We start from the raw sequence: 24,933 nt of genomic DNA, 5'->3' as shown, positions 1-24,933 counted from the left end.
CCTCACTCTCTGGGCATCTCCACCGAGGGGTCGGTGAGCTTCCGCTTGCATACCTGGAGGATGGGAACCTCAGTACTGCCTAAGGTAACTCATGTTTGATGGCTCCTGGGCATATACAATCTTTATATTAAGGCAAAATTAAATTCCCTACAATTTCCACCCATTTTTCTTAGTGTGAATAATTGGGAAAGAAAAAGGAATCATAAGGCCAGGCACGGTGGCTCACGCCTGTAATCCCAGCACTTTGGGAGGCTGAGGCGGTGGATCACATGCAGTCAGGAGTTTGAGACCAGCCTGGCCAACATGATGAAACCCCATCTCTACTAAAAACACAAAAATTAGCCAGACATGGTGGTGGGCGCCTGTAATCCCAGCTACTAGGGGAGGCTGAGGCAGGAGAATTGCTTGAACCTGGGAGGCAGAGGTTGCAGTGAGCCGAGAGATCAAGCCACCGCACTCCAGCCTGGGCAACTCTGTTTCAAAAAAAAAAAAAAAAAGGAATCGTAGAAGCGGGGCAGTGGAGTTAGATGGTAGAGTGCCAACATTTTCTGATTATGTGAAATTGGGCAAGCTCCTCTCTGAAACTTGGTCTCTATCTATAAAGTGGAGATGAGAAATTCTCCCTCCTGGGTTCCTTGTGAGCATTTGCTGGCAGAGAGTAAGCTCATAGCAATTGAGAGTGGCCTGGGCCGGGCGCGGTGGCTCAAGCCTGTAATCCCAGCACTTTGGGAGGCCGAGACGGGCGGATCACGAGGTCGGGAGATCGAGACCATCCTGGCTAACATGGTGAAACCCCGTCTCTACTAAAAAAAATACAAAAAACTAGCCGGGCGAGGTGGCGGGCGCCTGTAGTCCCAGCTACTGGGGAGGCTGAGGCAGGAGAATGGCGGGAACCCGGGAGGCGGAGCTTGCAGTGAGCTGAGATCCGGCCACTGCACTCCAGCCTGGGCGGCAGAGCGAGACTCCGTCTCAAAAAAAAAAAAAAAGAGAGTGGTCTGACCCCTTAACACATGAGTTGTGTCAGCTAGCTGTCACATTTGAGAATTGTGTCCAGAAAAGAGGTGAGAGCCCAGGACACTGATGCCTCTGATGCAGGGTGACTAACATGGGCCATTAAAACTCCTTACCCGCAAGGGTGTGTGTGTCTGTGTGTGCACATGTGCCCGCTTGTCTCTTTGAGAACCAGCGGGACAAGGAGGGCATCCCAGGTAGGCGTGACTGCTCCCCAGAAATGGAGGGCCTCCCAGGCTGGCTGGGCCTCCTTCACAGCTTTGTCTCCAGTATCCAATCTGTTTGGCCACATCCTCTCCAGCCCCAGACCCATCCCTTGTTCTTCTGACCTGCCTGAAGCCTGCCCTGGTGGGCCAAAGGCCTGATGCAACTTCAGAGAAGATGCTGACTCAGAGAGAATATGCAGGAGACTGGGAAATTTTTGCAGGAGGCCTTTAATTGTGAAGAGTCCAATCAGAAAACAGAGGTGCTGGTCAAGGAGGTGGCCAGCCCGGGAGATGCTCTGGAGCAGGGGGAGAGGTGCCCCTGGGCCTAGTGGTCTGCAGCATTTTGGGCTAGGTATGGGAGTGGGTGGGCGGTCTCACTGCTTGGAGCGTCCAGTGTCCCAATGTCGTGGCAGACGCCGAAGTTGGTGTTGGTGATGGCGCCCACAATGGTCTTGTCTCCCTCACAGGTCAGGCCACGCTCACAGGGACACTTGTAGTAAATCCCGTAGAGAGTCTGCAGAGACACAGCCAATGAAGTCAAGGCTATGGGGGGATACTTTGGACATCAATTGTCCCCTGCCTGACCTATAGAACCAGTAGGCCAGCCTGTGTTTTCAGGGAGTGCCTCTCCCACCTACCTCCCCAGGGGTGCTGTGGGCCCTAGAGACCCCAGTTCTGACCTCTGCTCTGGCTCATTTGCTCTTACTGGCTTGATCTCTCTGGGGAGCCTCTACTTACCCAGTCATGAAATGGGGATAACAAATCCTCACCCCCATCCATCTCACTGGTCACTCGGGTCAAGAGAGATGATGGGATGGGAAAGTGCTTTGACACCTGTTGACCTCCCTCTCGTCTCCTCAACATTCAGTGTCCAGGCTGACCCTCCTCCCTGATCCCACTCACAAGTGTTCAGGGCCTTCCTCCCCATTCTCCCGGACCCATGCCACGTCTTCAGGCACCCACCTTGACAGAACACTCGTTGTTCTCGCTGGCCAAGGGTATGCAGCGGGCCAGGTCCAACGCACCCGTGTGTTGGCAGCATTGGCTCTTACACTGGGCACTATTCATGCAGAGCTCACCGTTCTCCTGCAAGGGGCAGCCAGTCAGCCCAGGCCCCGCTCCCTCAGGTCCCTTCTCCATTCAGACCCGCACCCAGCACGCACTACTGCTAACAGTGTCTCCCCTGTTGGGGATGTATGTGAAGGAGTCCAACCCGTGGGTCTGGTGGCCTCTGTGCCCCCCCCCCCCACCCACATGAGAAGTGGGCATGCGGTGACAGAGAAGCAGCCTGCACAGAGGGTCAGGACCCCCGGATTCTAGTACCGGCTGTACTACCAACTCCCTGCGTGACTCTGGGCAAGTCACTGCCTCTCAAGCCTCAGTGTTCTCATCTGGAATGTGCACATGAGGCCCCTAGACAGGCTCTCCAAATCTCTCTGGGTCCCACACACCTTTAAGGAGGCAGTGAAGATTGCCTCTCCCTGCAAGACTCCTTCCTCCCGCAACAGATCTGATCTACCATCTCCAGGGTCCTGGACCTCCAAGTCCAGCCATGGCCCCAAGTTAAGAGAGTTCAGAATCTTTCAACCTTATGGACGTTCTGGAAGGGCTTTCCCAGCCAAGACCCATGGTGGAGAGGTGGTGTGGGCCAGTCATAGGGCCCCAGCTTAACCACTTTCCAGCTATGTGACCTCAGGCAGGTTGCTCACCCTCCCTCTGTCTGAAGATAGGGCTGACTATGAAAGCACCTCCCTCAGTGGTTATTACGAGGACAGAATGAGCAAACATCTCCGAGGCATCTCGAACTGTGTTGGACACACAGTAAGATGCCACCATAAGTTAGAAGCTGGAATGATTGGCACAAAGCATTTTCTCAGGATGGAAGCCCAGGGCTCTGGATTTTTGTGAAGTTCCCTCATAGGGCCAGGCGAGGTGGCTCACTCCTGTAATCCCAGCACTTTGGGAGGCTGAGGTGGGTGGATCATGAGGTCAGGAGTTCGAGACCAGCCTGGGCAACATGGTGAAACCCTGTCTCTACTAAAAATACAAAAAATAGCCGAGCATGATGGCGGGCGCCTGTAATCCCAGCTACTCAGGAGGCTGAGGCAGGAGAATCGTTTGAACCCAGGAAGCGGAGGTTGCAGTGAGCTGAGATTGCGCCACTGCACTCCAGCCTGGTGATAAAGTGAGACTCCATCTTAAAAAGAAAGAAAGAAAGAAAGAAAGAAAGAAAGAAAGAAAGAAAGAAAGAGAAAAAAGGTCCCTCATAGCCAGGTTGAGCTGCTGCTCTGAGCATGCTCCAGTTGGAGCTGGAGAGGGGCTGATCAGCCTTTCCTGTGGCCCCTGGGAAGAGGCATACAACAGGCTATGGAAGTAAACAGATGGATGCAAGATGCCACTCCTCCCAGCCCCCGCCAGTCCAGGTGGGGACATCAGAGGTCAAGGTCCAAGCTTAGGACGTCTTCACCTGGGGACTCAGGAGGCCCCTTCCCTGAAGACCCTCTTACCAGGTTGATAATGATCCCCCGTGGGCCAGGAGCTGCATAGGCCACAGAGAGGGCGACAAGCAGGAGGATCAGGATCTTCTCCATGGCGAGTGGGACAGCTGGTGTGGGTGGCAGGAGACAGAGCCAGCTGTGGTGATGGGGCTATAAAAGGGGCCTTGACCTCACGTGACCCACCTACATCCCACAGGGCTGGCCGTGGGCAGAGGTGCAGCTGTGGCCAATCTGCTGGGGGGCGGGTCCTGATAAGAAAGCTGGGTGAGTACCTGGTAGCCTTTTGCGTGTGTGTGTGTGTGTGTGTGTGTTGGTGATAATTGTGTTGCATCATGGTTAAGAGTGTGGACTGTGTACAAGTTATTAGTGAGGCAAACTTACTATCTGTTCCAACTATTCTGCCTTTCATCTTATCTGTCAACTAAGGATAATTTAAAGAGTTGTGAGTGTTGAATTAATACACATTTATATGTGTTACATATATAAACATGATTATATACAATTATAAGAATATATTTATATTGTATATTCCCATATGCCACATAAGCAGTGGGTAAGGGCAGCTGCCCTTGTGTCCTGAGCTCCTGGGCAGTGCCTGGATGAGTCTGAGGCAAGAGAGGCACCTATAGTGTGAGTGCCTGCTTACATTCTGTGTACTCGGGGCCTCTCTGTCTCACCATAGTTAGGTCTTGCCTTTGGCCCACCCAAGCCCGGGTGTCTAGCAGTGTCAGACTCCAGGTATGAGGATCCCAGCCTCCCACCCCTCAACCTTCCTTCAGTCTCCTCGGGGGATTCCAGACCAGGCCCAGATCCCTGGGGCTGACAGTTCTGCAACCCCCAGCAGGCCAGGGTGTGTGTGCTTTTACTCTGGCACCCTCCCCCTGCCCTCACACCAGGGGGCTGCCTGCAGGCTTGACTCAAGGGCCCTTAGGAGGCCCTTCCTAAATGCCTCTCTCCCCTTTTCTTTCTACCTCACTTACTATCTGCAATTCCAGCATCAGATACACCTTTAGTTAAGGTTTCCACTCACGCTGCCCCCTACCCAAGGCCACGTGTGCGCATGAGCAGTCGCTAGTCCTGGCTGAGAATGAAGAGGTCTTGTCAGCCTCGGAGCAGGGGCCTCAGGAAGCTGGGAAGGGCACAGCTGCCTGAGTTTGCTTAGGCATGGGAACAGAGCAGCTTTTCCTGAAGGACTAGTCATGGCAGCCAGAGGCCCGTGCCCTTCCCCTCTCCATCCCAGGAGGTAGAAGACAGCTCCACTGAGAGGCCCAGGCTTCAAGCACAGCTTTTATTTAATTTAATTTAATTTTTTGAGACAAGGTCTCACTCTGTCACCTAGGCCAAAGTGCAGTGTGCCATCTTGGCTCACGGCAGCCTCCACCTCCTGAGGTCAAGCAATCCTCCCCCTCAGCTGCCCAGGTCTCAAACTCCTGGGCTCAAGCAATCCTCCCACCTCGGCCTCCTAAAGTGTTGGGATTACAGGTGTGAGCCACGGTACCCAGCCTCAAGCACAGCTTTGATCCAGACCAAGCTGGCTTCAAAACTCAGCATTTACTAGAGCTACATGGCCTCAGACACATTATTGAAAGTGAAGCTCCCTGAACCTCACTTTCCTTATTTACCTTAGGGAGATAATGCCTCCTACTTCCTGAGGCCATGATTAAGACAATGCATGTGGAACGCCTTCGGAAGTGCCTGGCACATGGTGGGTGCCCAGCCATATAATATGACCCACTTCCTCTCACCTTTACATCCCTGGGGTGTGGAATGTAGAGGAATAGCTGGAGGAACAGCCAAGAGACTCTCAAAAGAAAAACCCATTTGGTTCCAGCGATGCAGAAATACCACTGATGAAACAACACTATCCCCTATCTCTTTTACAAAACTCAATGTTTGAAACCACTTTTTCCTATGAGCTCACTCTGATCCTTCCTTCTCTTTACCTGCTCTCCACCCCCGGGACCTCTGTGAGGTGAGCCACAGGGAAGGGAATCACTACTCCCTCCTCACAAGTCAAGATGGAGACTGGCGGAGGCACCGGAGGAGAGATTTCTGTCCATGCAAGGAGCCGTGAAAACCAGCAGCCCTGTCCCTAGTTGGTCTCAGCCAAGCTCACAGAGGAAAAAGACTGGAGTTTTTTCCATCACAAATGAAGTATAGCAAAGAGAACTTTGACATTGTATGTGCTTCTAAAAGGAAAGCAAAAATTAAGTACCTGTCGATGAAAAGAGTCAAACTCTGTACAATATTTGAATAGATTTCTTCTGAGCCAAATATGAGCAACCGTGGCCTGTGACACAGCCCTCAGGATGTAACTGCTCACGGGGTTCACCTTACCCACTACCTAGACAGAGCTGATTCATCAAGATAGGGGAATTGCAGTGGAGAAAGAGTATTTCATGCAGAGCCAGCTGTGCAGGTGCGGGAGACTAGAGTTTTACAGAGTTCTTGTTGCTGTTGAGACAGAGCTTCACTCTTGTTGCCCAGGTTCGAGTATAATCGCGTGATCCCGGCTCACTGCAACCTCTGCCTCCTGGGTTCAAGTGATTCTCCTGCCTCAGCCTCTCGAGTAGCTGGGATTACAGGCACGTGCCACCATGCCCAGCTAATTTTGTATTTTCAGTAGAGACAAGGTTTCACCATGTTGGTCAGGCTGGTCTTGAACTCCAGACCTCAAGTGATCCACCTGCCTCAGCCTCCCAAAGTGCTGGGATTACAGGCGTGAGCCACGGCGCCCAGCAGGGAGCAGAGTTTTTAAAGATAACTTGGTGGGTGGGGGAAGCCAGTGAGCCAGGGGTGCTGATTGGTCTGATATGAAATCATAGGGACTCACAGCTACCTTCATGCACTCAGTCAGTTCCTGGGTGGGGGCCACAAGATCAGATGAGCCAGTTTATTGATCTGGGTGGGGCCAGCTGATCCATCAAGTGCAGGGTCTGCAAAATATCTCAAGCCCTGATCTTAGGAGTGGTTTAGGGAGGATCAGAATCTTGTAGGTTCCAGCTGCATGACTCCTAAGTCATAATTTCTAATCTTGTGGCTAATGTTAGTCCTACCAAGGCAATCTAGTCCCCAGGCAAGAATGAAGTCTGCTTTGGGAAAGGGCTGTTACTGTCTTTGTTTAAACTATAAACTAAGTTTCTCCCATAGTTAGTTCAGCTTACGCCTAGGAATGAACAAGGACAGCTAGGAGGTTAGAAGCAAGACGCAGTCAGTTAAGTCAGATCTCTTTCACTGTCTCAGTCATAATTTTGCAAAGGGGGTTTCAGAATAGGAGAAAACAAAGCAAGTGACCCCCTTTTGAGCACTCTGTAGCTTTTATGGCATCTCTACTTGCCAAAGTTTATGTAAAATTGAAATAACATGGTCTTTGTGCACATTTACGTTAAGGAAAAAGAGCCCTAAAGTTGACCTGTAAACTATAGAATTCCTAAGTTGTCTTTTTCTCTGTTTTTCTTTTCTGCCTGCTCTAAATCTGCTTGCTTGCTTTTCCTTCCCTCCTTCCTCCCTCCCTCCTTCCCTCCTTTCTCTTTTCTTTCTTTCTCTTTTCTCTTTCTTTCTTCTTTCTCTTTCTTTCTTTCTTTCTTTCTTTCTTTCTTTCTTTTTCTTTCTTTCTTTCTTTCTTTCTTTCTTTCTTTCTTTCTTTCTTTCTTTCTTTCTTTCTTTCTTTCTTTCTTTCTTTCTTTCCCTCCCTCCCTCCCTCCCTCCCTCCCTCCCTCCCTCCCTCCCTGCCTGCCTGCCTGCCTGCCTGCCTGCCTGCCTGCCTGCCTGCCTGCCTGCCTTCCTTCCTTCCTTCCTTCCTTCCTTCCTTCCTTCCTTCCTTCCTGTCTCTCTCTCTCTTTCTTCTCTCTCTCTCTCTCTCTCTCTTTCAGACAGAGTCTTGCTCTGTCGCCCAGGCTGGAGTGCAATGGCACAATCTCGTCTCACTGCAACCTCTGCCTCCAGGGTTCAAGCCATTCTTCTGCCTCAGCCTTCTGAGTAGCTGGGATTACAGGCGCCTGCCACCATGCCCGGCTAATTTTTTGTATTTTTAGTAGAGATGGGGTTTCACTATGTTGGCCAGGCTGGTCTCGAACTCCTGATCTCATGATCCGCCTGCATCGGCCTCCCAAAGTGCTGGGATTACAGGCATGAGCCACCGCACCCAGCAATCTGCTGTTATTTTTCTCTTAAGATAAAAACCGCTGTTTTAGATCCAACAGGTTCTTTTTGCAAGCCAGTGAATTTGTATTTATCTCATGGCTAAAAGTTCTGAAGTAAAAGCTACAGGGGGTGTGTGTGTGTGTGTGTGTGTGTGTGTGTATTTAAAAGGCCTTTATAATTTCCATAATTTTATGTTTAATTGGTAATTAAATCTGTTTTAATTTCCCTCTGGAACACCAGACTTTTCTCGCCGCACCTTATAATGTAAATTTTGCTATTTGACTTTCACCTGAACTGTTCCTTTAATATGCAAATTTAAGGCTATTTAGCTGTCAGCTGCCTAGGGTTGTGAAACAGGTTATGAAGAATTTGAAAGTTTAAGGCCAGGCACGATGGCTCACACCTGTAATCCCAGCACTTTGGGAGGCCGGGATGGGTGGATCACCTGAGGTCAGGAGTTTGAGACCTCCCTGGCCAACATGGCGAAACCCCGTCTCTACTAAAAATAGAAAAATTAGCTGAGTATGATGGCAGGCACCTGTAATCCTAGCTATGGCTGAGGCAGAAGAATCGCTTGAATTTGGGAGGCAGAGGTTGCAGTGAGGGAAGATTGCGCCACTGCATTCCAGCCTAGGTGACAGAGCGAGACTCCATCTCAAAAACAAACAAAAAGAATCTGAAAGGTTAAAATAGAAAAAAAAAAAAGATTTTTATAAATCTATAAGATGTACTTCTATAGGCATGCCTGATATGTCTATGTATTTATGGGTGATGTGCACAATGTTTCACTACTGAAAATAAAAGAGCTCTAATTGGCTTAAGAAAATAAAAGCACTTGAATCGAACACTTTATCAGGAAAAAATAAAAGACTAGTCAAATGCTGTTTCAAGTTTATGTAATGTCAGTAAAATCTTTAATAAATAAGCTAGCTTCATAATTATTATAATTATTATTAATGTTGGGATTATGACATTAATCCCAACATTAATAATGAGCCACCATGCGTGAGCCACCGCGCCCAGCCACTTTTCTTACTATTAAAAACAACCTGAGCCGGGCACGGTGGCTCACACCTGTAATCCCAACACTTTGGGAGGCTGAGGTGGGCAGATCACTTAAGGTCAGGAGTTTGAGACCAGCCTGACTAACATAATGAAACCCCGTCTCTACTAAAAATACAAACAGTAGCCGGGCGTGGTGGCACATGCCTGTAATCCCAGTTACTTGGGAGGCTGAGGCAGGAGAATCGCTTGAACCTGGGAGGCGGAGGTTGCAGTGAGCCAAGACTGTGACATTGTACTCAAGCCTGGGCATCAAGAGTGAAACTTCGTGTCAAACAACAACAACAACAACAAACAAACAACAACCTTACTGGCCAGGCACAGCTGTAATCCCAGCACTTTGGGAGGCCGAGGCGGGAGGATCACTTGAGGTCAGGAGTTCAAGACCAGCCTGACAACATGGAGAAACCCCGTCTCGACTAAAAATACAAAATTAGCCGGTTGTGGCGGCTATGCCTGTAATCGGGAGGCTGAGGCAAGAGAATCACTTGAACCAGGAAGGCAGAGGTTGCGGTGAGCCAAGATCACGTCACTTCACTCCAGCCTGGGCAACAAGAGTGAAACTCCGTATCAAAGAACAAAAAACAAAACAAAACAAAAAACTAGCCAGGCTTGGTGGTGCATGCCTGTAATCCCAGCTACTTGTTAGACTAAGACAGGAGGATTGCTTGAACCAGGGAGGTGGAGGTTGTGGTGAGCTGAGATGGTGCCATTGCACTCCAGCTTGGGCAACAAGAGTGAAACTCCGTCTCAAAAATAAATAAATAAATAAATAAATAAATAAATAAATAAAAATAAAAATAAAATAAAATTGTACATACATCATCCAGTCGTGTAAAGGAGTATGTTCAGAAGGGGGAAACTGCAAGGACTAACAGTGGTAATAACAGTAATCACCAACATTTTTGAGTACTTTCTCTTTTTTTTGTTAAAGCCAGACTGGAGTGCAGTGGTGTGATCTTGGTTCACTGTAGCCTTGACCTCCTGGGCTCCAGTGATTCTCCCACCTCAACCTCCCAAGTAGCTGTGACTACAGGCGGGCACCACCATGCCTGGCTATGCCTGGCTAAGTTGTGTATTTTTTATAGAGACGGGAGTCTTGCTATGTTGCCCAGGCTAGTCTAGAATTCCTGAGCTCAAGTGATCTGACTGCCTGGCCTCCCAAAGTGCTGGGATTAGAGACCACTAATGTGCCTTTGAGCACTTAAAAAAAAAATTATTATTATTATGTTTTGAGATGGAGTTTTGCTCTTGTTGCCCAGGCTGGAATGCAATGGTGTGATCTTGGCTCACTGCCACATCTGCCTCCCAGGTTCAAGCGATTCTCCTGTCTCAGCCTCCTGAGTAGCTGGGAATACAGGCGCCTGCCACTATGCCTGGCTAATTTTTGGCATTTTTAGTACAGACGGGGTTTCACAAGGTTGGTCAGACTGGTCTTAAACTCCTAACCTCAGGTGATCCGCCGGACTTGGCCTCCCAAAGTGATGAAATTACGGGCATGAGCCATCGTACCCAGCCCTTTGAGCACTTTTATGTGTGCCCCAGGCTAAAGATTTTATACATGTATTTTACTTAGCCATTGTGTGATCGATACCATCATTTCCTGCATTTAATAGATGGAGAAACTGAGGCTCAGGAAGAAAGGTTAAGTCCATGGATGGTTACTTAGTAAGTAGCTCATTCAAATCCAGGCCTGTTGAACACCAAAGTCCATGTTTTTAAGACTGTCTTGTCTTTCCGTAGCTCCTGACGTTGGTGTTATGATTTTATTCTTTTGTGTATACTTTCCTGAATTTTCCTAATTCTTTTTTCGTTTTTCTTCTTTTTTTTTTTTCAATGGTATGACTTTATTTGCTGTATTTGACGATCAGCGATTAGTTCTCATCCACATTGACTGTCTGTAGATTTTTGAAAGTGGTAACAGGTACATAGGTAACCAAAGTATAGAGCTTATTTGGTGAATCTTCATCCTCATTACGTTTTCTGGACAGCCGCACACGGATTCGGTATGGGACATTCCTTATTCCTTTGGCCCAGACAGCTTTGTTGAGCCTGGTATCAATGCGCACATCTAGAGTTCCCATCTCCTTCATGGCAAATTTCCGAATCTCTCTGAGTGCCAGAGGGGCACGCTTCTTGAAGCCCACTCCATGGATGCTCTTGTGAATGTTGATGGTGTATTCTCGGGTCACCACCTCGTTGATGGCAGAACGGCCCTTTTTCTTCTCACCACCCTTCTTTGCGGAAGCCATTCTGCCGGGTCCAAGTTGGAAAGGAAGCTTTTTTTTTTTTTTTTTTTTTGAGATGGAGTCTTGCTCTGTCGCCCAGGCTGGAGTGCAGTAGTGCAATCTCAGCTCACTGCAAGCTCCCCCTCCCGAGTTCGAGTTCACACCATTCTCCTGCCTCAGCCTCCCCAGCAGCTGGGACAACAGGCGCACGCCGCCATGCCCGGCTAATTTTTTGTATTTTTAGTAGAGACGGGGTTTCAGTGAGTTAGCCAGGATGGTCTCGATCTCCTGACCTCGTGATCTGCCCACATTTGCCTCCCAAAGTGCTGGGATTACAGTCGTGAGCCACCGCGCCCGGTGGAATTTTCCTAGTTCTTTACACTAGCCTTGTATTTACCTATAAAATCAGGAGAAATATGTATATATATAACATATAAAAACATACATATATTTAAAGGGGGAAATATGTAACAAACACATAGAAACAAGGGGAGAAAGGCATTGTATTGAACAAAACATATGTTCAGGTCTGAGAAGGCTCATAAAGAATGTTGTGTGCTATACTTTGTAGTTGCCTCTGTTATCACACAGTCTGCATATACAGGCGTTTTGTATATATATATTTATATAGACTACATATATACATATATTATATATGTAAATATTTTGGTTAGATGTCCTCTAACGTAACCTTAACACATAGTATGCTTTTAGAAATCGTTGACTGAATGCTAAGGACGAAAAACCAGTGACCAGAAGGCAACCAGGAAAGGCTTTGCTGACCTCCGGGGTGGTGGGATTGGAGGTTCTGGGAAGGCGACTATGGAACCAGGGAGGGGCGGGGTGTAATGGGATGTGGACAGCGCTTTTGCGGGGGGAAAGCGTTTTTGCGGCTGGAATTGAGCGGTAGGAATGTGTCAGCCACAGCTCCACTTTCCCAGTTCTTGTCATCTCGGTTCAGGAAGGTGAACTGGGTTCTGATTCCCCGCGGGGGGGGCCTGCAGTGGGCGCTCGGTCCCTTCCCCGCCTCGGCTGCAGGCCCCGCCCCTCGCCCAGAACCCCGGGGCGCTGGCCGCGGTACTGAAACGGCGCCCTCCGCGGACGGAGGAGGGGGCGGGGCTCTCGGGAGCCTTGAGCCGGGAAGGGAGAGGAGCAGGGCGGCGCCAGCAGGCCCGAGACCCTGGGGGGCTTGGGAGGCGGCAGGATACTGGAGACAGCCTCGGCTAGAGCGGACACAGGCACCTGGCAAGCTTCCCCTGATCAAGCCAAGGTTGTCCTTGTCCTATTAAGCCTCTTCCCCTTGCCTTGAAGGGACCTCACCTGGTGCCTTGACCTCAGCCTCCTCCCCAAACCCCGCTAGGGAGTGACCTGCTTCTAGGCCTCCATCCACAAAGCCACGGACTTGCAGCCCACGGGACCCCAGCCCAGGGCCTGCTGCCCTCACCATGGTGAAATTGCTGCCGGCCCAGGAGGCAGCCAAGATCTACCATACCAACTATGTGCGGAACTCGCGGGCCGTGGGCGTGATGTGGGGTACACTCACCATCTGCTTCTCTGTGCTGGTCATGGCCCTCTTCATCCAGCCCTACTGGATCGGCGACAGCGTCAACACACCGCAGGCAGGCTACTTCGGCCTTTTCTCCTACTGCGTGGGTAACGTGCTCTCCTCCGAGCTCATCTGCAAGGGCGGTCCCCTAGACTTCTCCTCCATCCCCTCTAGAGCCTTCAAGACTGCCATGTTCTTTGTGGCCTTGGGCATGTTCCTCATCATTGGCTCCATCATCTGCTTCAGCCTGTTCTTCATCTGCAACACGGCCACAGTCTACAAGATCTGTGCATGGATGCAGCTGGCTGCGGGTAAGCAGGGATGGTGGGAGGGCAGGCAGGGGCCCACCCCGGGGCCACAGCTGCAGCTGCACCATCCCACCCTCTGCTGGGGCTCTGGGCCTTAAATTTAGCTGTTCTCCTACAGCCCAGTCCTACTCAGTGCTCTGCAGAAGATTCTGAGGAGTTGAGAATCTTAGAATGGCCGAGGCAGAAAAGACCTTAGAGATCAAGCTGTCCAACCCTCTCATCTGTAAGGGGAAGTGACTTGCCCAGGAACACACAGTTGCTGGTTCTGACTCCCAGGCCATCACATCAGTTTTTGCAGCTGTGAGAGAGAGAAAGAAGGAAGCTTCTATTGTTGGCCACGTGGGAATAGGGCTCAACGCCAGCACAAAGTAGTGACACCAGTCAAGCACATTCTAGATGCCCTCATCTCCCACCTCTGGGCTTTTGTTCTTTTTAAGAGTGCCCAGAACTCTGTCCTCATTCTTTCTCTCCCACTCCAAACTGCTCTCAGATTCTAAGGTCTCTTGCTGATTTTGGAGTGTTACTATTATGCAGGGTATGACCTTGCCTATATAAACTTTCATCTAAAGTCCCCTCTTTCATTGTGGAGTGAAAGTCTTTTCTCCTTGATTATGGGATTTTATACTTAAGGCAGCAAATGGAGTGATACTGAGTGATACTGTTTGAGGAGGAAGCTATTTAGGGTCCTGTTGTTGTTGTTTGTTTGTTTGTTTGTTTTTGAGACAGAGTTGGCCCAGGCTGGAGTACAGTGGCATGATCTCAGCTCACTGCAGCCTCAACCTCCTTGGACTTAGGTGATCCTCTCTCATCAGCTTCCCAAGTAGCTGGGACTCTAGGTGTGCACCACCATGTCTGGCTAATTTTTTTGTAATTTTTGTAGAGATGGGGTTTTGTCATATTGCCCAGGCAGGTCTCGAACTGCTGGCCTCAAGCGATTTGCTCGCTTCAGTCTCCCAAAGTGTTGGGATTTCAGGTGTGATCCACAGCACCTGGCCTAGGGTCCTTTAAAACAATGTGGGGGCTGGGCACAGTGGCTCACACCTATAATCCTAACACTTTGGGAGAGAGCATCACTTGAGCTCAGGAGTTTGAGACTAGACTGGGCAAGATGGCAAGACCCTGTCTCTAATAATAATAATAATAATAAATAAAATGAAACAAATAAAACTGTGGGGTAGGCAGCCACTTTTGTCCTGAGGCAAGACCTCCCTGGTCCTTTTTCCTGCTCCTAGCTCAGGAAGGCTTCTTGGTCCTTGTGCCAAGTGATTTTGCTCTTCTCTGTAGCCCAGGAAGAGGGTTAAGACCTTGTGCTACAGGCTCTGGTACCTTGGTCCCTGCCCACCTCAGGGACCACACACAAACTGTCCATGCCAGTGAGATGTCCAGGAGTAGTGCCAGGGACTGGAAACTAGAGTGAAACCATCTTGATATCATTGGTCAGAATGAGAAGTGCTGTCAAGGTCAGGAGATGGAGACCATCCTGGCTAACACGGTGAAACTCCATCTCTACTAAAAAGACAAAAAAAAAAAAGAAAAAAAAGGCCGGGCGCGGTGGCTCAAGCCTGTAATCCCAGCACTTTGGGAGGCCGAGATGGGCGGATCACGAGGTCGGGAGATCGAGACCATCCTGGCTAACACGGTGAAACCCCGTCTCTACTAAAAAAATACAAAAATCTAGCCGGGCGAGGTGGCGGGTGCCTGTAGTCCCAACTACTCGGGAGGCTGAGGCAGGAGAATGGCGTGAACCCGGGAGGCGGAGCTTGCAGTGAGCTGAGATCCGGCCACTGCACTCCAGCCTGGGCGGCAGAGCGAGACTCCGTCTCAAAAAAAAAAAAAAAAAAAATTAGCTGGGTGTGGTGGTGGGTGACTGTAGTCCCAGCTACTTGGGAGGCTGAGGCAGGAGAATGGTGTGAACCCAGAAGGTGGAGCCTGCAGTGAGCCGAGATCGCGCCACTGCACTCCAGCCTGGATGACAGAGCGAGACTCCATGTCAAAAAAAAAAAAAAAAAGAGAAGTGCCGTAATCTTTAAGAGGGAGACTGAAACAAGCCTCTGAATCCCAGGCCACCAAACACACAGAGTCAAGACTGCAGAGTTGGAGGGGACCCCAGAGAGTTATATCCACCCTCCAACTATAGATGAGGGATCTGCTGCTGAGAGGACCAGACTTGGCCAAGGCTATAGCAGATCAGTGGGCAACTGAGGACCTGAAAGAATTAAGGCAGCAGTTCCCAAGAAACTAGATGTATTCCTAAGATGTTTTTACTGAGCCACATATTTACATAAGTATAATGATTTATGAAATATCTTTACATATATTATCTGGAGGAGCCCTAGCAAAACCCATTGAGGTGGGTATTTCTCCATTTTACAAAGAAGGCCCCTAGTGGGTAACTCGTTTTGAGCATACAAGTAGGAAGGGATTCACCTTTGATTCCAAATCTTGCACCCAGGCTACTCACATGGCTTCAGAGTTCCCCCCATGGCTTCAGAGCAAATCGCCTTGCCACCTCCCTCTTCTCTGTAGTCTCTCTGTATGATAAGGGAGAGTCTGGGGCAGGGGTGGGCAGTGGGGAGCAAGGTAGGTAGTGGCCATGTCAAGAATGATGGTGGGGGCAGGCACAGTGGCTCATGCCTGTAGTCCTAGCACTTTGGGAGGCCAAGGAGAGGGGACTGCTTGAGGCCAGAAGTTCAAGACTAGCCTGGACAACATAGTGAGACCCTATCTCTATTTTATATATACACGTATATATTTAATGTATGCATACATTAAATTATATGTATTATATATACGTTTATATATTTATATATGTACATAATATATTTTATATGTATATATATAATTGACATATATATGTCAATTAAAATAATAATAAGGCCAGCTGCAGTGGCTCAGGCCTGTAATCCCAGCACTTTGGGAGGGTGAGGTGGGCAGATTGCTTGAGCTTGGGAGTTTGAGACCAGCCTGAGCAACATGGCGAAACTGTGTCTCTACAAAAAAATACAAAAATTAGCTGATTTAATATAAATATTGAGTATATATATATATTCTTTAACATGTGTATTCATTATATATATGAGGGAACAAGGGGAAATGAGGATTTAGCAGTTTTATGCCAAAGAGGAGTGAAATAGACCCTAATAATGCTTTCCAGCTGTTCTTCCATATCAGGGTTATGGGATGCTGGAGACACAATCATCTCTCTCAGTCTCAAGGCTGTCTGCAAACCCCCCTCCTCCAGAAACATCCCCCAACAGGTGCCATGTGTGAGCAGGCAGTGCCAGGAGCGGGAGGGGTTGCCAGGCCATCTGAGTCAGACACTATCTGGGTCGCAGAGCTGGAGACACTGATAGCAGAGGTGGCCAGGTGCCATCTCATGCAACATTTAAGTTGGGGAAGGCAAGACTGGTGTCATGTTCCATTCTGCTGTGCTGCAGAAGGGGAAATGAGCTGAAGGGAGAGATGCAGAGTGGGTGGGTCCCACATTCAGCAGCTGGGAGATACATCCATTTATTAGTAGCCTTGCCAAGAAGCCTGGGAGCAGGGAAGGGACAGGGGTAGGGGAGGATGAAGACTGATGCTTGGGTGATGTGGGGCTGCAGCTTAACAAGATTAATTGGGCTTCTGGGTGCCAGGTGCAGGCTGGGAGTGGTCCCAGCCCCTAGAAACACAGGTAGGCCAAACTGCTTGTCTTCTCTGAGTCTTGGTAACCTCATGTCTTAGTCAGTTTTACTTAGTTCTATTTAGTCAGGCCTGCCATAACAAATTACCACAGACCAGGGGGCTTAAACAACAGAAATTCATTTCTCACACTTCTGGAGGCTGGAGGTCTGAGATATGGGTGCCAGCATGGCATTAGCACAAGATATCTGGTGAAGGCCTCTTCTAGGCTGCAGACTGCTGACTTCTTGATGTCCTCACATGGTGATAAGAGGGTGACAGGGCTCTCTGAGGTTCCTTTTATTTATTTATTTGCAATGATGATGATTATTATTGAGTCAGCTTCTCAAAAATTGTTATTTTTACCCAGGCTGGACTGCAGTGGCATGAACACGGCTCATTGCAGCCTTGACCTCCCAGGCTCAAGTGATCCTCCCTCCTCAGCCTCCCAAGTAGCTGGGACTATAGGTGCATGCCACCACACCCAGCTAATTTTTGTAGAGATGAGGTTTCACCATGTTGCTCAGGCTGGTCTGGAACTCCTGAGCTCAGGCAATCAACCTGCCTCAGCCTCCCAAAGTGCTGGCATTACAGGCGTGAGCCACCACACCTGGCCTTATTATTATTTTTAATTGACATGATAATTGTACATATTTATGGGTTACAGTGTGATATTTTGTTACATGTATACAAGTTGGGCTTGAAATCCAGGCAGCCTGGTCTAATGTTTCCTAGCTTTTCCTACTGAGAAAATTAAGGTAATTAGCATATCCATCACCTCAAACATTTAAAACATTTCTTTGAGTTGGGATAATTTCAAATTTGCTGTTCCAGCTATTTGAAAATATACGATAGATTGTTGTTGGTTATAGTCACCCTACAGTGCTAGAGAATACTACAGCTTATTCCTCCTGTCTAGCTATACTTTTGTATCCATTAACCAATCTTTAGCTGCTCCCCCTGCCCTCTGGGGTCCCTTTTATAAGGGTTCCAATCCCATTCATGAGGGCCCTACCCTCATGCCCTAATTGCCTCCCAAAGGTCCCACCTCCTAACACCACCACGCTGGAGGTTAGGATTTCAATACAGGAATTCTGGGGGGAACAAACATTCCACTGTACCCCATCTGTAGAACATAGCAGCAGGACCTGCTTCATTGGGGTTCTGTGAAGATGGGATAATAGAATGCATGTAAAACACCTTGCACATGGTAGGTGCTCAGTACCTGTGAAAAACACAAACAACGACTTTATCAGTGAGCATGAGAAGTGATGCCATAGTAACAGACCACTCCCAAATCTTGGTGGCTTAGAACAAAGGTTTATGTATTTCTTGCTTATGGTCCACGCCAACTGGGGATCGGTGGGGACTCTGCTCTCGCTGCTCTCTCCTGGGACCATCGCTAGGGCCATGAGTCACCATCCGCTGTCCTCGCATCGGAGGGAAGGGAGCTCTGGGAGGTCTCCCACTGCAGCTAAGTGCCATGACCCGGAAATACACACATCTCTGCTCACGTGTCATTGGCCAGAGGAAGGCAGATGGCCTCACTTAACCTCAAGAAAGCGGGGCAAGGAAGTACAACCTTGCCTTGCATCTGGAATATTCATGATCAGCTCTAATGGCATCCATGTCACTGAGGCAGCTTCTGTCTGACTCCAATGTCAATAATAATAGCAGTGACTAACATTAATTGGCCACTTACCATGTACAAGACATCGTAGTAAGTGTTTTCTGTAAATGATCACACTTAATCCTCACAGTGCGGCTATGAGTCAGGTACGTTAGAGACAACAGGACGGTAGTCAGAGAGAGGAAGTAACTCGGCCTGAGAACACTGTGCTGGCTTCTACTTAGAACCTTGAAATGCCACAACTGGGGCTGACACCCACTGTCCCCAGAACCATAGGTGGACGGGTGGAATGCTCACAGGGGACTGTGGCACCCACACCTGTTTCCAGGTCAGAGGCCCTGGGCTTTTTAACGGAGCCCCCACAGGAAGATGGTGCAGGAGGGGAGGGGCCAAGGGAGGAAGTGATAGAGAGAATGCAAAGCCTGGAAGGGCAGCTCCTTCCCACCTTCACCTCTGCCCTTGAAGCCAGCGGCCCTGCCAGGCACTGGAGGGCTGGACTCACACCAAGTCGGGGAAGGGCTGGCTACATAGGTTTCACCACCGAGCTGTGGATGGCTCCCTCTCCTCCACTGTGGGTATCTTCCTGAAAACTTAGTTTATCGCTGAACATGTAGGAAGTCTGAAATGTCACCACTAATTACATTCAGCTCCTGGGAGAGGCGTCATGTTCTGGGGGTGGAGGGAATAAACTTTGAAGTCAGGAAAGTCAGGAATGGAGAATTCAGGCCTTGGTCCTATCATAGCTGGATGACTGGATGGCTGGTAAGTCACCTGGTTTCTCTGAGCCCTCAGTTTTATTATTTATTTATTTATTTATTTATTTATTTGAGACAGAGTCTCGCTCTGTCACCCAGGCTGGAGTGCAGTGGATTGTTATCTAGGTTCACTGCAAGCTCCGCCTCCTGAGTTCACGCCATTCTCCTGCCTCAGCCTCCAGAGTAGCTGGGAGTACAGGCTAATGTTTTTGTATTTTTTAGTAGAGATGGGGTTTCACTGTGTTAACCAGGATGGTCTCAATCTTCTGACCTCATGATCTGCCCACCTCAGCCTCCCAAAGTACTGGGATTACAGGTGTAAGCCACCGTGCCTGGCCAAGCCCTCAGTTTTCTAATCTGTAAAATGAGGATATTAATAGCTGGCCCACTTCACAGAACAGTGGTCACAGTCAAGATGGTACATGAAGTATTTTGTGATCTATAAAGAACTATCTAAATAAGCTTCTCCTAAAAAAAAAAAAAATTGGAGGAAGCATGATACATTTAGGTGGGGAGGTGGGATCCTGATATTTCCATTTACTGTGCATTTGTTTGACCTCCTGACCTTTTTTGCAGAACAGGCTGGGTACAGGGAAGGTAACTTTGGGCCTGAAGAGGTGCTTCTCTGAGCGGCTTCTGAGTAGGGTACAACCTTGGGACTAGAGAGCCTCCAGACCTGTGGGAAAGCGGCACAGATAAGGGGAGCACCCCCTGCCCGTGGGGCAGCTGTGCCTGGGGCTGCCCCAGTTGCATCCTGGATTATGTCACCTGTCTGTGCTTCACCCCAGCGAAGCTAAGTTGAGGGAGTGGTTTGATGGAAAGGGATGGAAGAAGTGGGGGGAAAGTGGGGGCAACAGAATTTTTAGCTGTAAATACTAAGTCAAGGAAGGCACAGAGTGGGATAATAACTCTCACAGTCAACTCTTATGGAGGGCCAAGTCTGTGCCAGGCACTGTTCTACACTCTTTTCCAGTATTAACTCATTTGAACCTTGCTGTAACCACAACAGGAAGGTTGGGGTTATTATTATCTCCGTTTTATAGATGAGGAACTGAGGCAAAGAAAGCTTAAGTATGGCTGGGCACGGTGGCTCATGCCTGTAATCCCAGCACTTTGGGAGGCCGAGGTGGGTGGATCACTTGAACCCAGGAGTTCAAGACCAGCCTGGCCAACGTTGTGAAACCCTGTCTCTACTAAAAATACAAAAATTAGCTGGGCGCAGTGGTACATGCCTGTAATCCAGCTACTCGGGAGGGTGAGGCAGGGGGATCACTTGGATCCGGGAGGCGAAGTTTGCAGTGAGCTGAGATCGCGCCACTGCACTCCAGCCTAGGCGACAGAGACAGACTCTGTCTCAAAGAAAAAAAAAAAAAAAAGAAAGAAAGCTTAAGTCACTTGCTCTGAGTCACATAGCTAGGTAGTACAGAGCTGGGATTGAAATCCAGGCAGCCTAGTCTAGTGTTTATCAGCTTTTCCTACTGAGAAAATCACCTGGAAGAGTGTTTTTGAAAACAGAGATTATTGAACCCAACCATGACCTAGGAACTAGCTTTTTACCTTATTTTTTTGTGCATAGGTTATAGGTGAAGGAACCAACATTAAAGATTCCACGGGATTTTTTTTTTTTTTTTTTTTTTGAAATGTAGTTTCACTCTTATTGCCCAGGCTGGAGTGCAATGGCACAATCTCGACTCACCGCAACCTCTGCCTCCTGGGTTCAAGCGATTCTCCTCCTTCAGCCTCCCAAGCAGCTAGCATTACAGGCACGTGCCACCACACCTGGCTAATTTTTGTATTTTTAGTAGAGATGGGGTTTCTCCATGTTGGTCAGGCTGGTCTCAAACTCCCAACCTCAGGTGATCCACCCGCCTCAGTCTCCCAAAGTGCTGGGATTACAGGCATGAGCCACTGCACTCAGCCTCCAAGGGATTCTTAAATTTAGGGACGTGTAGCAACTGGACTATGCTGTACTGGGTAAGAGTGAGGAGGAAACCTGTTTGCTTGAATGGAAGGCTTTTGAAGGAAGCAGCCAGGGACAGTCTGGAAAACTTCCCTGTATTCATCAAATTTAAGATACCTGAGTTGTAGGACACAGTGTTATTCTATGTACTATAAAAACAAAAAATACTGATAATCCAGCCACGGCTTGACACTTTCTTTTTCTTTTTCTTTTTGAGATGGAGTTTTGTTCTTGTTGCCCAGGTTGGAGTGCAATGGCGTGATCTCGGCTCACCACAACCTCTGCCTCCAGGGTTTAAGTGAGTCTTCTGCCTCAGCCTCCCGAGTAGCTGGGATCACAGGCATGTGCTACCACACCCAGCTAATTTTGTATTTTTAGTTGAGACGGGGTTTCTCCATGTTGGTCAGGCTGGTCTCAAACTCCCGACCTCAGGTGATCTGCCCGCTTCGACCTCCTAAAGTGCTGGGATTACAGGTGTGAGCCACCGCGCCAGCCTAGACACTTTCTTTCTTTTTTTTTTTTTTTTTTTGAGACGGAGTTTCGCTCTTGTTGCCCAGGCTGGAGTGCAATGGCACGATCTTAGCTCACTGCAACCTCCACCTCGCGGGTTCAAGCAATTCTCCTGCCTCAGCCTCCTCAGTAGCTGGGATTACAGGCATGCACCACCACGGCGGGCTAATTTTGTATTTTTAGTAGAGACGGGGTTTCTCCATGTTGGTCAGGCTGGTCTCAAACTCCCGACCTCGGGTGATCCACCCGCCTCAGCCTCCCAAAGTGCTGGGATTACAGGCGTGAGCCAGTGTGCCTGGCCAACACTTTCTTATTACACTTATTTCACAGATGTTTTAAGTATGAAGAAATGTGCATCTCAGCAGTGATGAGTTCTTTGGGCTGGGACCAGATACTGGAGGGCTTTGAAGCTAGGGCAGGTGGTACGTTGTTGAGTTCAAGGTGAGGAGAATGGCTGAGGGCCTGGGAGGACCACCTGGTGCGGTGGCAGAGCCTGCCTGGGCTGAGGAGTTCACCTCTCTGCCTCTGCCCCAACCGCTGGGTCTCAGGGGCCAGTTGCTTTAACTCTCAGAGCCTCAGTTTTCTCACCTGCGTTCTGCAAGAAGGATGGTAGAAGCTACCTCTCATGCCTCCTGAGGCTGTTAACAGAAGGAGAAGGGAGGTGACAATATAACAGCAGTGCAAAGTGGGAGGTAGTGGACTGGGCACACTCAGCCTGATGCCATCTGCACCCCTCCTTCTCCCTCAGCCACAGGTCTAATGATTGGCTGCCTGGTCTACCCTGACGGCTGGGACTCAAGTGAGGTACGGCGCATGTGTGGGGAGCAGACGGGCAAGTACACTCTGGGTCACTGCACCATCCGCTGGGCCTTCATGCTGGCCATCCTCAGCATTGGCGATGCCCTCATCCTCTCCTTCCTGGCCTTCGTGTTGGGCTACCGGCAGGACAAGCTCCTCCCTGACGACTACAAGGCAGATGGAACTGGTAATCCCCCAACTCCACAATGGTGTCCCCTATCTGGAGACCCTGGGATGTGGGTAGGGGTTTGTCTTAGCCAGTTCTCTAAGGCTTGGTCCCTGGCCAAGGGATGGGGACAATCAGACACAGCCCATGTCCTCCCTGAAATCAAAGGCCAGTGGAGGGTTGCAAGCTAGCAGGTGATAAGGTGATCTGTGATAAAGGAATGTCCCCCTCACCCCTCTACACTCTCAGAGGCTATAGGGGAGAGAGCTGCAATCCAGCCTTGGGGGCTAAGTGTGGTCTCCCCTAGAAGGAGGCACTGAGGCTGGGTCTCGAAGTAATATTCCTGGGAGCTTGCTCGGTGGAGAGGGGAACAACAGGGGGATGAGTTGCTGGGGAGGAAGTAGGAAGGCAGGGACCTTTAGAACAGATCAATGAGGGTGCAGAAGTGACAGCTCCTGGAGTGCAGCTGGTGGGAGCCCAAGATCCCTGGAGGAACAGCAGCCTTGGGATTCTCGTAATGTTCGTCCTGTTTCAATTCCCTCACGTCCAAATCCTACCTGTCAGTCATAAAAGTTAGCTGTAGCTGATCCTCGAGGCCCAAGCAGACCCTCCAGGAAGCCTTCCCTGACTGCTTCCCATTACCTCCCTTCTTCCTAGGCTGCTTTTCACTTCTGTTTCTTATTGGGCTCTTCCCCTGCCCATTTTGAGAGGCTAACTTTTTCAGAGCATTAATTTCTTCCCTGAGTCAAGGGCAAGGACTGTCTTGCACCCCTGTGGATCCCCAAATGCCTGGTCTCAGCAGGTGGCCATCACTGGGGACCTGTTACATCTCAGGGACCTCTCCAGTCTCTTTTCCCCATAGCTGTCTTCACATTAGCCCTTGGACTAGAAGAAGCAGCCAAACTCCTCCGTCCACTATAACCAAGGACTCTTCCCACATGAGGAACTTGAAGCCCAAAAGGGAGAGTCACTCAGAAGTTCCCAGAAAGGCAGTGGCAAAGAAGAGCCCAGAACTCAGGTCCCCTCTGGCCAAGACTGGGGCCCACTTCTCCATAAAGAAGTGATAGGAAACATTTCATCCTTCTTTGGGAGTGGGACAAGGATAACCCACCTGTTATGTGGTTAAAGATGTAAACAGGCCAAGTGCGGTGGCTCATGCCTGTAATCCCAGCACTTTGGGAGGCCAAGGTGGGCAGATCATGAGGTCAAGAGATCAAGACCATCCTGGCCAACATGGTGAAACCCCATCTCTACTAAAAATACAAAAAATAGCTGCGTGTGGTGGCTTGCAGCTGTAGTCCCAGCTACTCGGGAGGCTGAGGCAGGAGAATCTCTTGAACCTGGGAGGCAGAGGTTGAAGTGAGCTGAGATCATGCCACTACACTCCAGCCTGGATGACAGAGCGAGACTCTGTCTCAAAAAAACGAAAAAGAAAACAAATTACTAGAAAGAGCTGGGCCAAGGAGGAGAGAAGCGGGAGATTTCTTCCCATCACAGTAGGGTAGATTCTTATAGTTCCTGGGCCAGGGAAACACCTAGGGCCTGGATCCCTTGCGGATTCTATAAAGGGAAGAAAAAAATGAAATAGTAGGGCTGGGTGCAGAGGCCTACGCCTGTAACCCCAGCATTTTCGGAGGGCCAAGGTGGGCAGATCACTTGAGGTCAGGAGTTGGAGACCAGCCTGGCCAACATGGCGCAACCCCATCTCTACTAAAAATACAAAAATTAGCTAGGTGTGGTGGTGTACACCTGTAATCCCAGTTACTTGGGAGGCTGAGGCAGGAGAATGGCGTGAACCCAGGAGGTGGAGCTTGCAGTGAGCCGAGATTGTGCCACTGCACTCCAGCCTGGGCGACAGAGCAAGACTCTGTCTCCAAAAAAAAAAAGAAAAAAAGAAAAAAAAGAAATAAACCCAAACATTTATGGCCAATTGATTTTCAACAACGATGTCAAGACTATTTAATAGGGGAAAGAATAGTCTTTCCAACAAATGATGCTGGAACAATCAGATATCTATATATGAAAGAATGAAATTGAACCCCTACCTCACACCATATACAAAAATTAAAGACCTAAATGCAAGATATAAAACTATAAAAATCTTAAAAGAAAATATAGTTGTAAATCTTTGTGAACTTGGATTAGGCAATAGCTTCTTAGATATGACACCTAATGCACAAGCAACCAAAGAAAAAAATAAATTGGCTTTCATCAAATTTAATTTTTTTTTGTTTAAAAAGACACCATTAAGAAAGTAAAAGGACAACCCACAGAATGGAAGAAAATATTTGCAAATTATAATTGGATAAGATCTAGAATCTAGAATATATTAAGAACTCCTACAACTCAATAATAAAAAGACTACCCAATGCTTAAAATGGGCAAGGGATGCCGGGCACGGTGGCTCAAGCCTGTAATCCCAGCATTTTGGGAGGCCAAGATGGGCAGATCA

The 24,933-nt window shown here is 49.0% G+C and overlaps 2 protein-coding genes and 1 pseudogene across 8 annotated transcripts in view; 1 reads left to right on the top strand and 2 right to left on the bottom strand.

The window, feature by feature from the left end:
- Nucleotides 1-1,427: 1,427 nt before the first annotated feature.
- On the bottom strand, nt 1,428-13,300 carry CLPS (colipase). Of its 2 annotated transcripts, none has more exons than XM_078000309.1 (3): nt 12,686-13,300; nt 2,181-3,160; nt 1,428-1,731 (listed from the first exon to the last, which is right to left on the bottom strand). In XM_078000309.1, the coding sequence occupies exons 2-3, from the start codon at nt 2,355-2,357 to the stop codon at nt 1,543-1,545; spliced, it is 366 nt and encodes a 121-aa protein (XP_077856435.1). In that variant the 5' UTR covers nt 2,358-3,160; nt 12,686-13,300; the 3' UTR covers nt 1,428-1,542. The 2 variants fall into 2 exon arrangements, with proteins under 2 accessions (XP_077856435.1, XP_001116700.2); XM_001116700.5 differs by lacking the exon at nt 12,686-13,300 and adding an exon at nt 3,725-3,883 and having other exon boundaries at nt 2,181-2,303.
- LOC719029 (large ribosomal subunit protein eL31 pseudogene) lies at nt 10,731-11,195 on the bottom strand (annotated as a pseudogene). Its single transcript, XR_001444234.3, has one exon. The product of XR_001444234.3 is annotated as a large ribosomal subunit protein eL31 pseudogene (transcript).
- LHFPL5 (LHFPL tetraspan subfamily member 5) overlaps nt 12,203-24,933 on the top strand; it is a 25,634-nt gene continuing 12,903 nt past the window's right edge. For 2 of the 5 annotated variants that reach the window (XR_013416488.1, XR_013416487.1), the window contains exons 1-2: nt 12,273-13,005; nt 22,266-23,611. Coding sequence is in view for 1 of the 5 variants with exons in the window: in XM_015136222.3 (XP_014991708.1) it covers nt 12,594-13,005; nt 22,266-22,502 (649 nt within the window). In the remaining 4 variants the exon portion in view is untranslated. Of the gene's footprint in view, nt 13,006-22,265; nt 23,643-24,933 lie in introns of all 5 variants that reach the window. The other 3 variants (XM_015136222.3, XR_013416489.1, XR_013416490.1) reach the window with 3 other exon arrangements.

This window comes from Macaca mulatta, chromosome 4, assembly GCF_049350105.2.
Source record: "Macaca mulatta isolate MMU2019108-1 chromosome 4, T2T-MMU8v2.0, whole genome shotgun sequence".
Taxonomy (NCBI): domain Eukaryota; kingdom Metazoa; phylum Chordata; class Mammalia; order Primates; family Cercopithecidae; genus Macaca; species Macaca mulatta.
Note: the sequence above shows the minus strand (reverse complement) of the source record. Positions and strands in the feature narration are given on the sequence as shown.

What these genes read in the sequence shown, in the direction of transcription:
- CLPS (XM_001116700.5), bottom strand. Translation starts at nt 3,808, where the DNA reads ATGGAGAAGATCCTGATCCTCCTGCTTGTCGCCCTCTCTGTGGCCTAT. An exon ending in GGGGGATCATTATCAACCTG is followed by an intron (nt 2,304 to 3,724) that starts GTAAGAGGGTCT and finishes TGCCCCTTGCAG; the next exon opens with GAGAACGGTGAGCTCTGCAT. An exon ending in ACAACGAGTGTTCTGTCAAG is followed by an intron (nt 1,732 to 2,180) that starts GTGGGTGCCTGA and finishes GTGTCTCTGCAG; the next exon opens with ACTCTCTACGGGATTTACTA.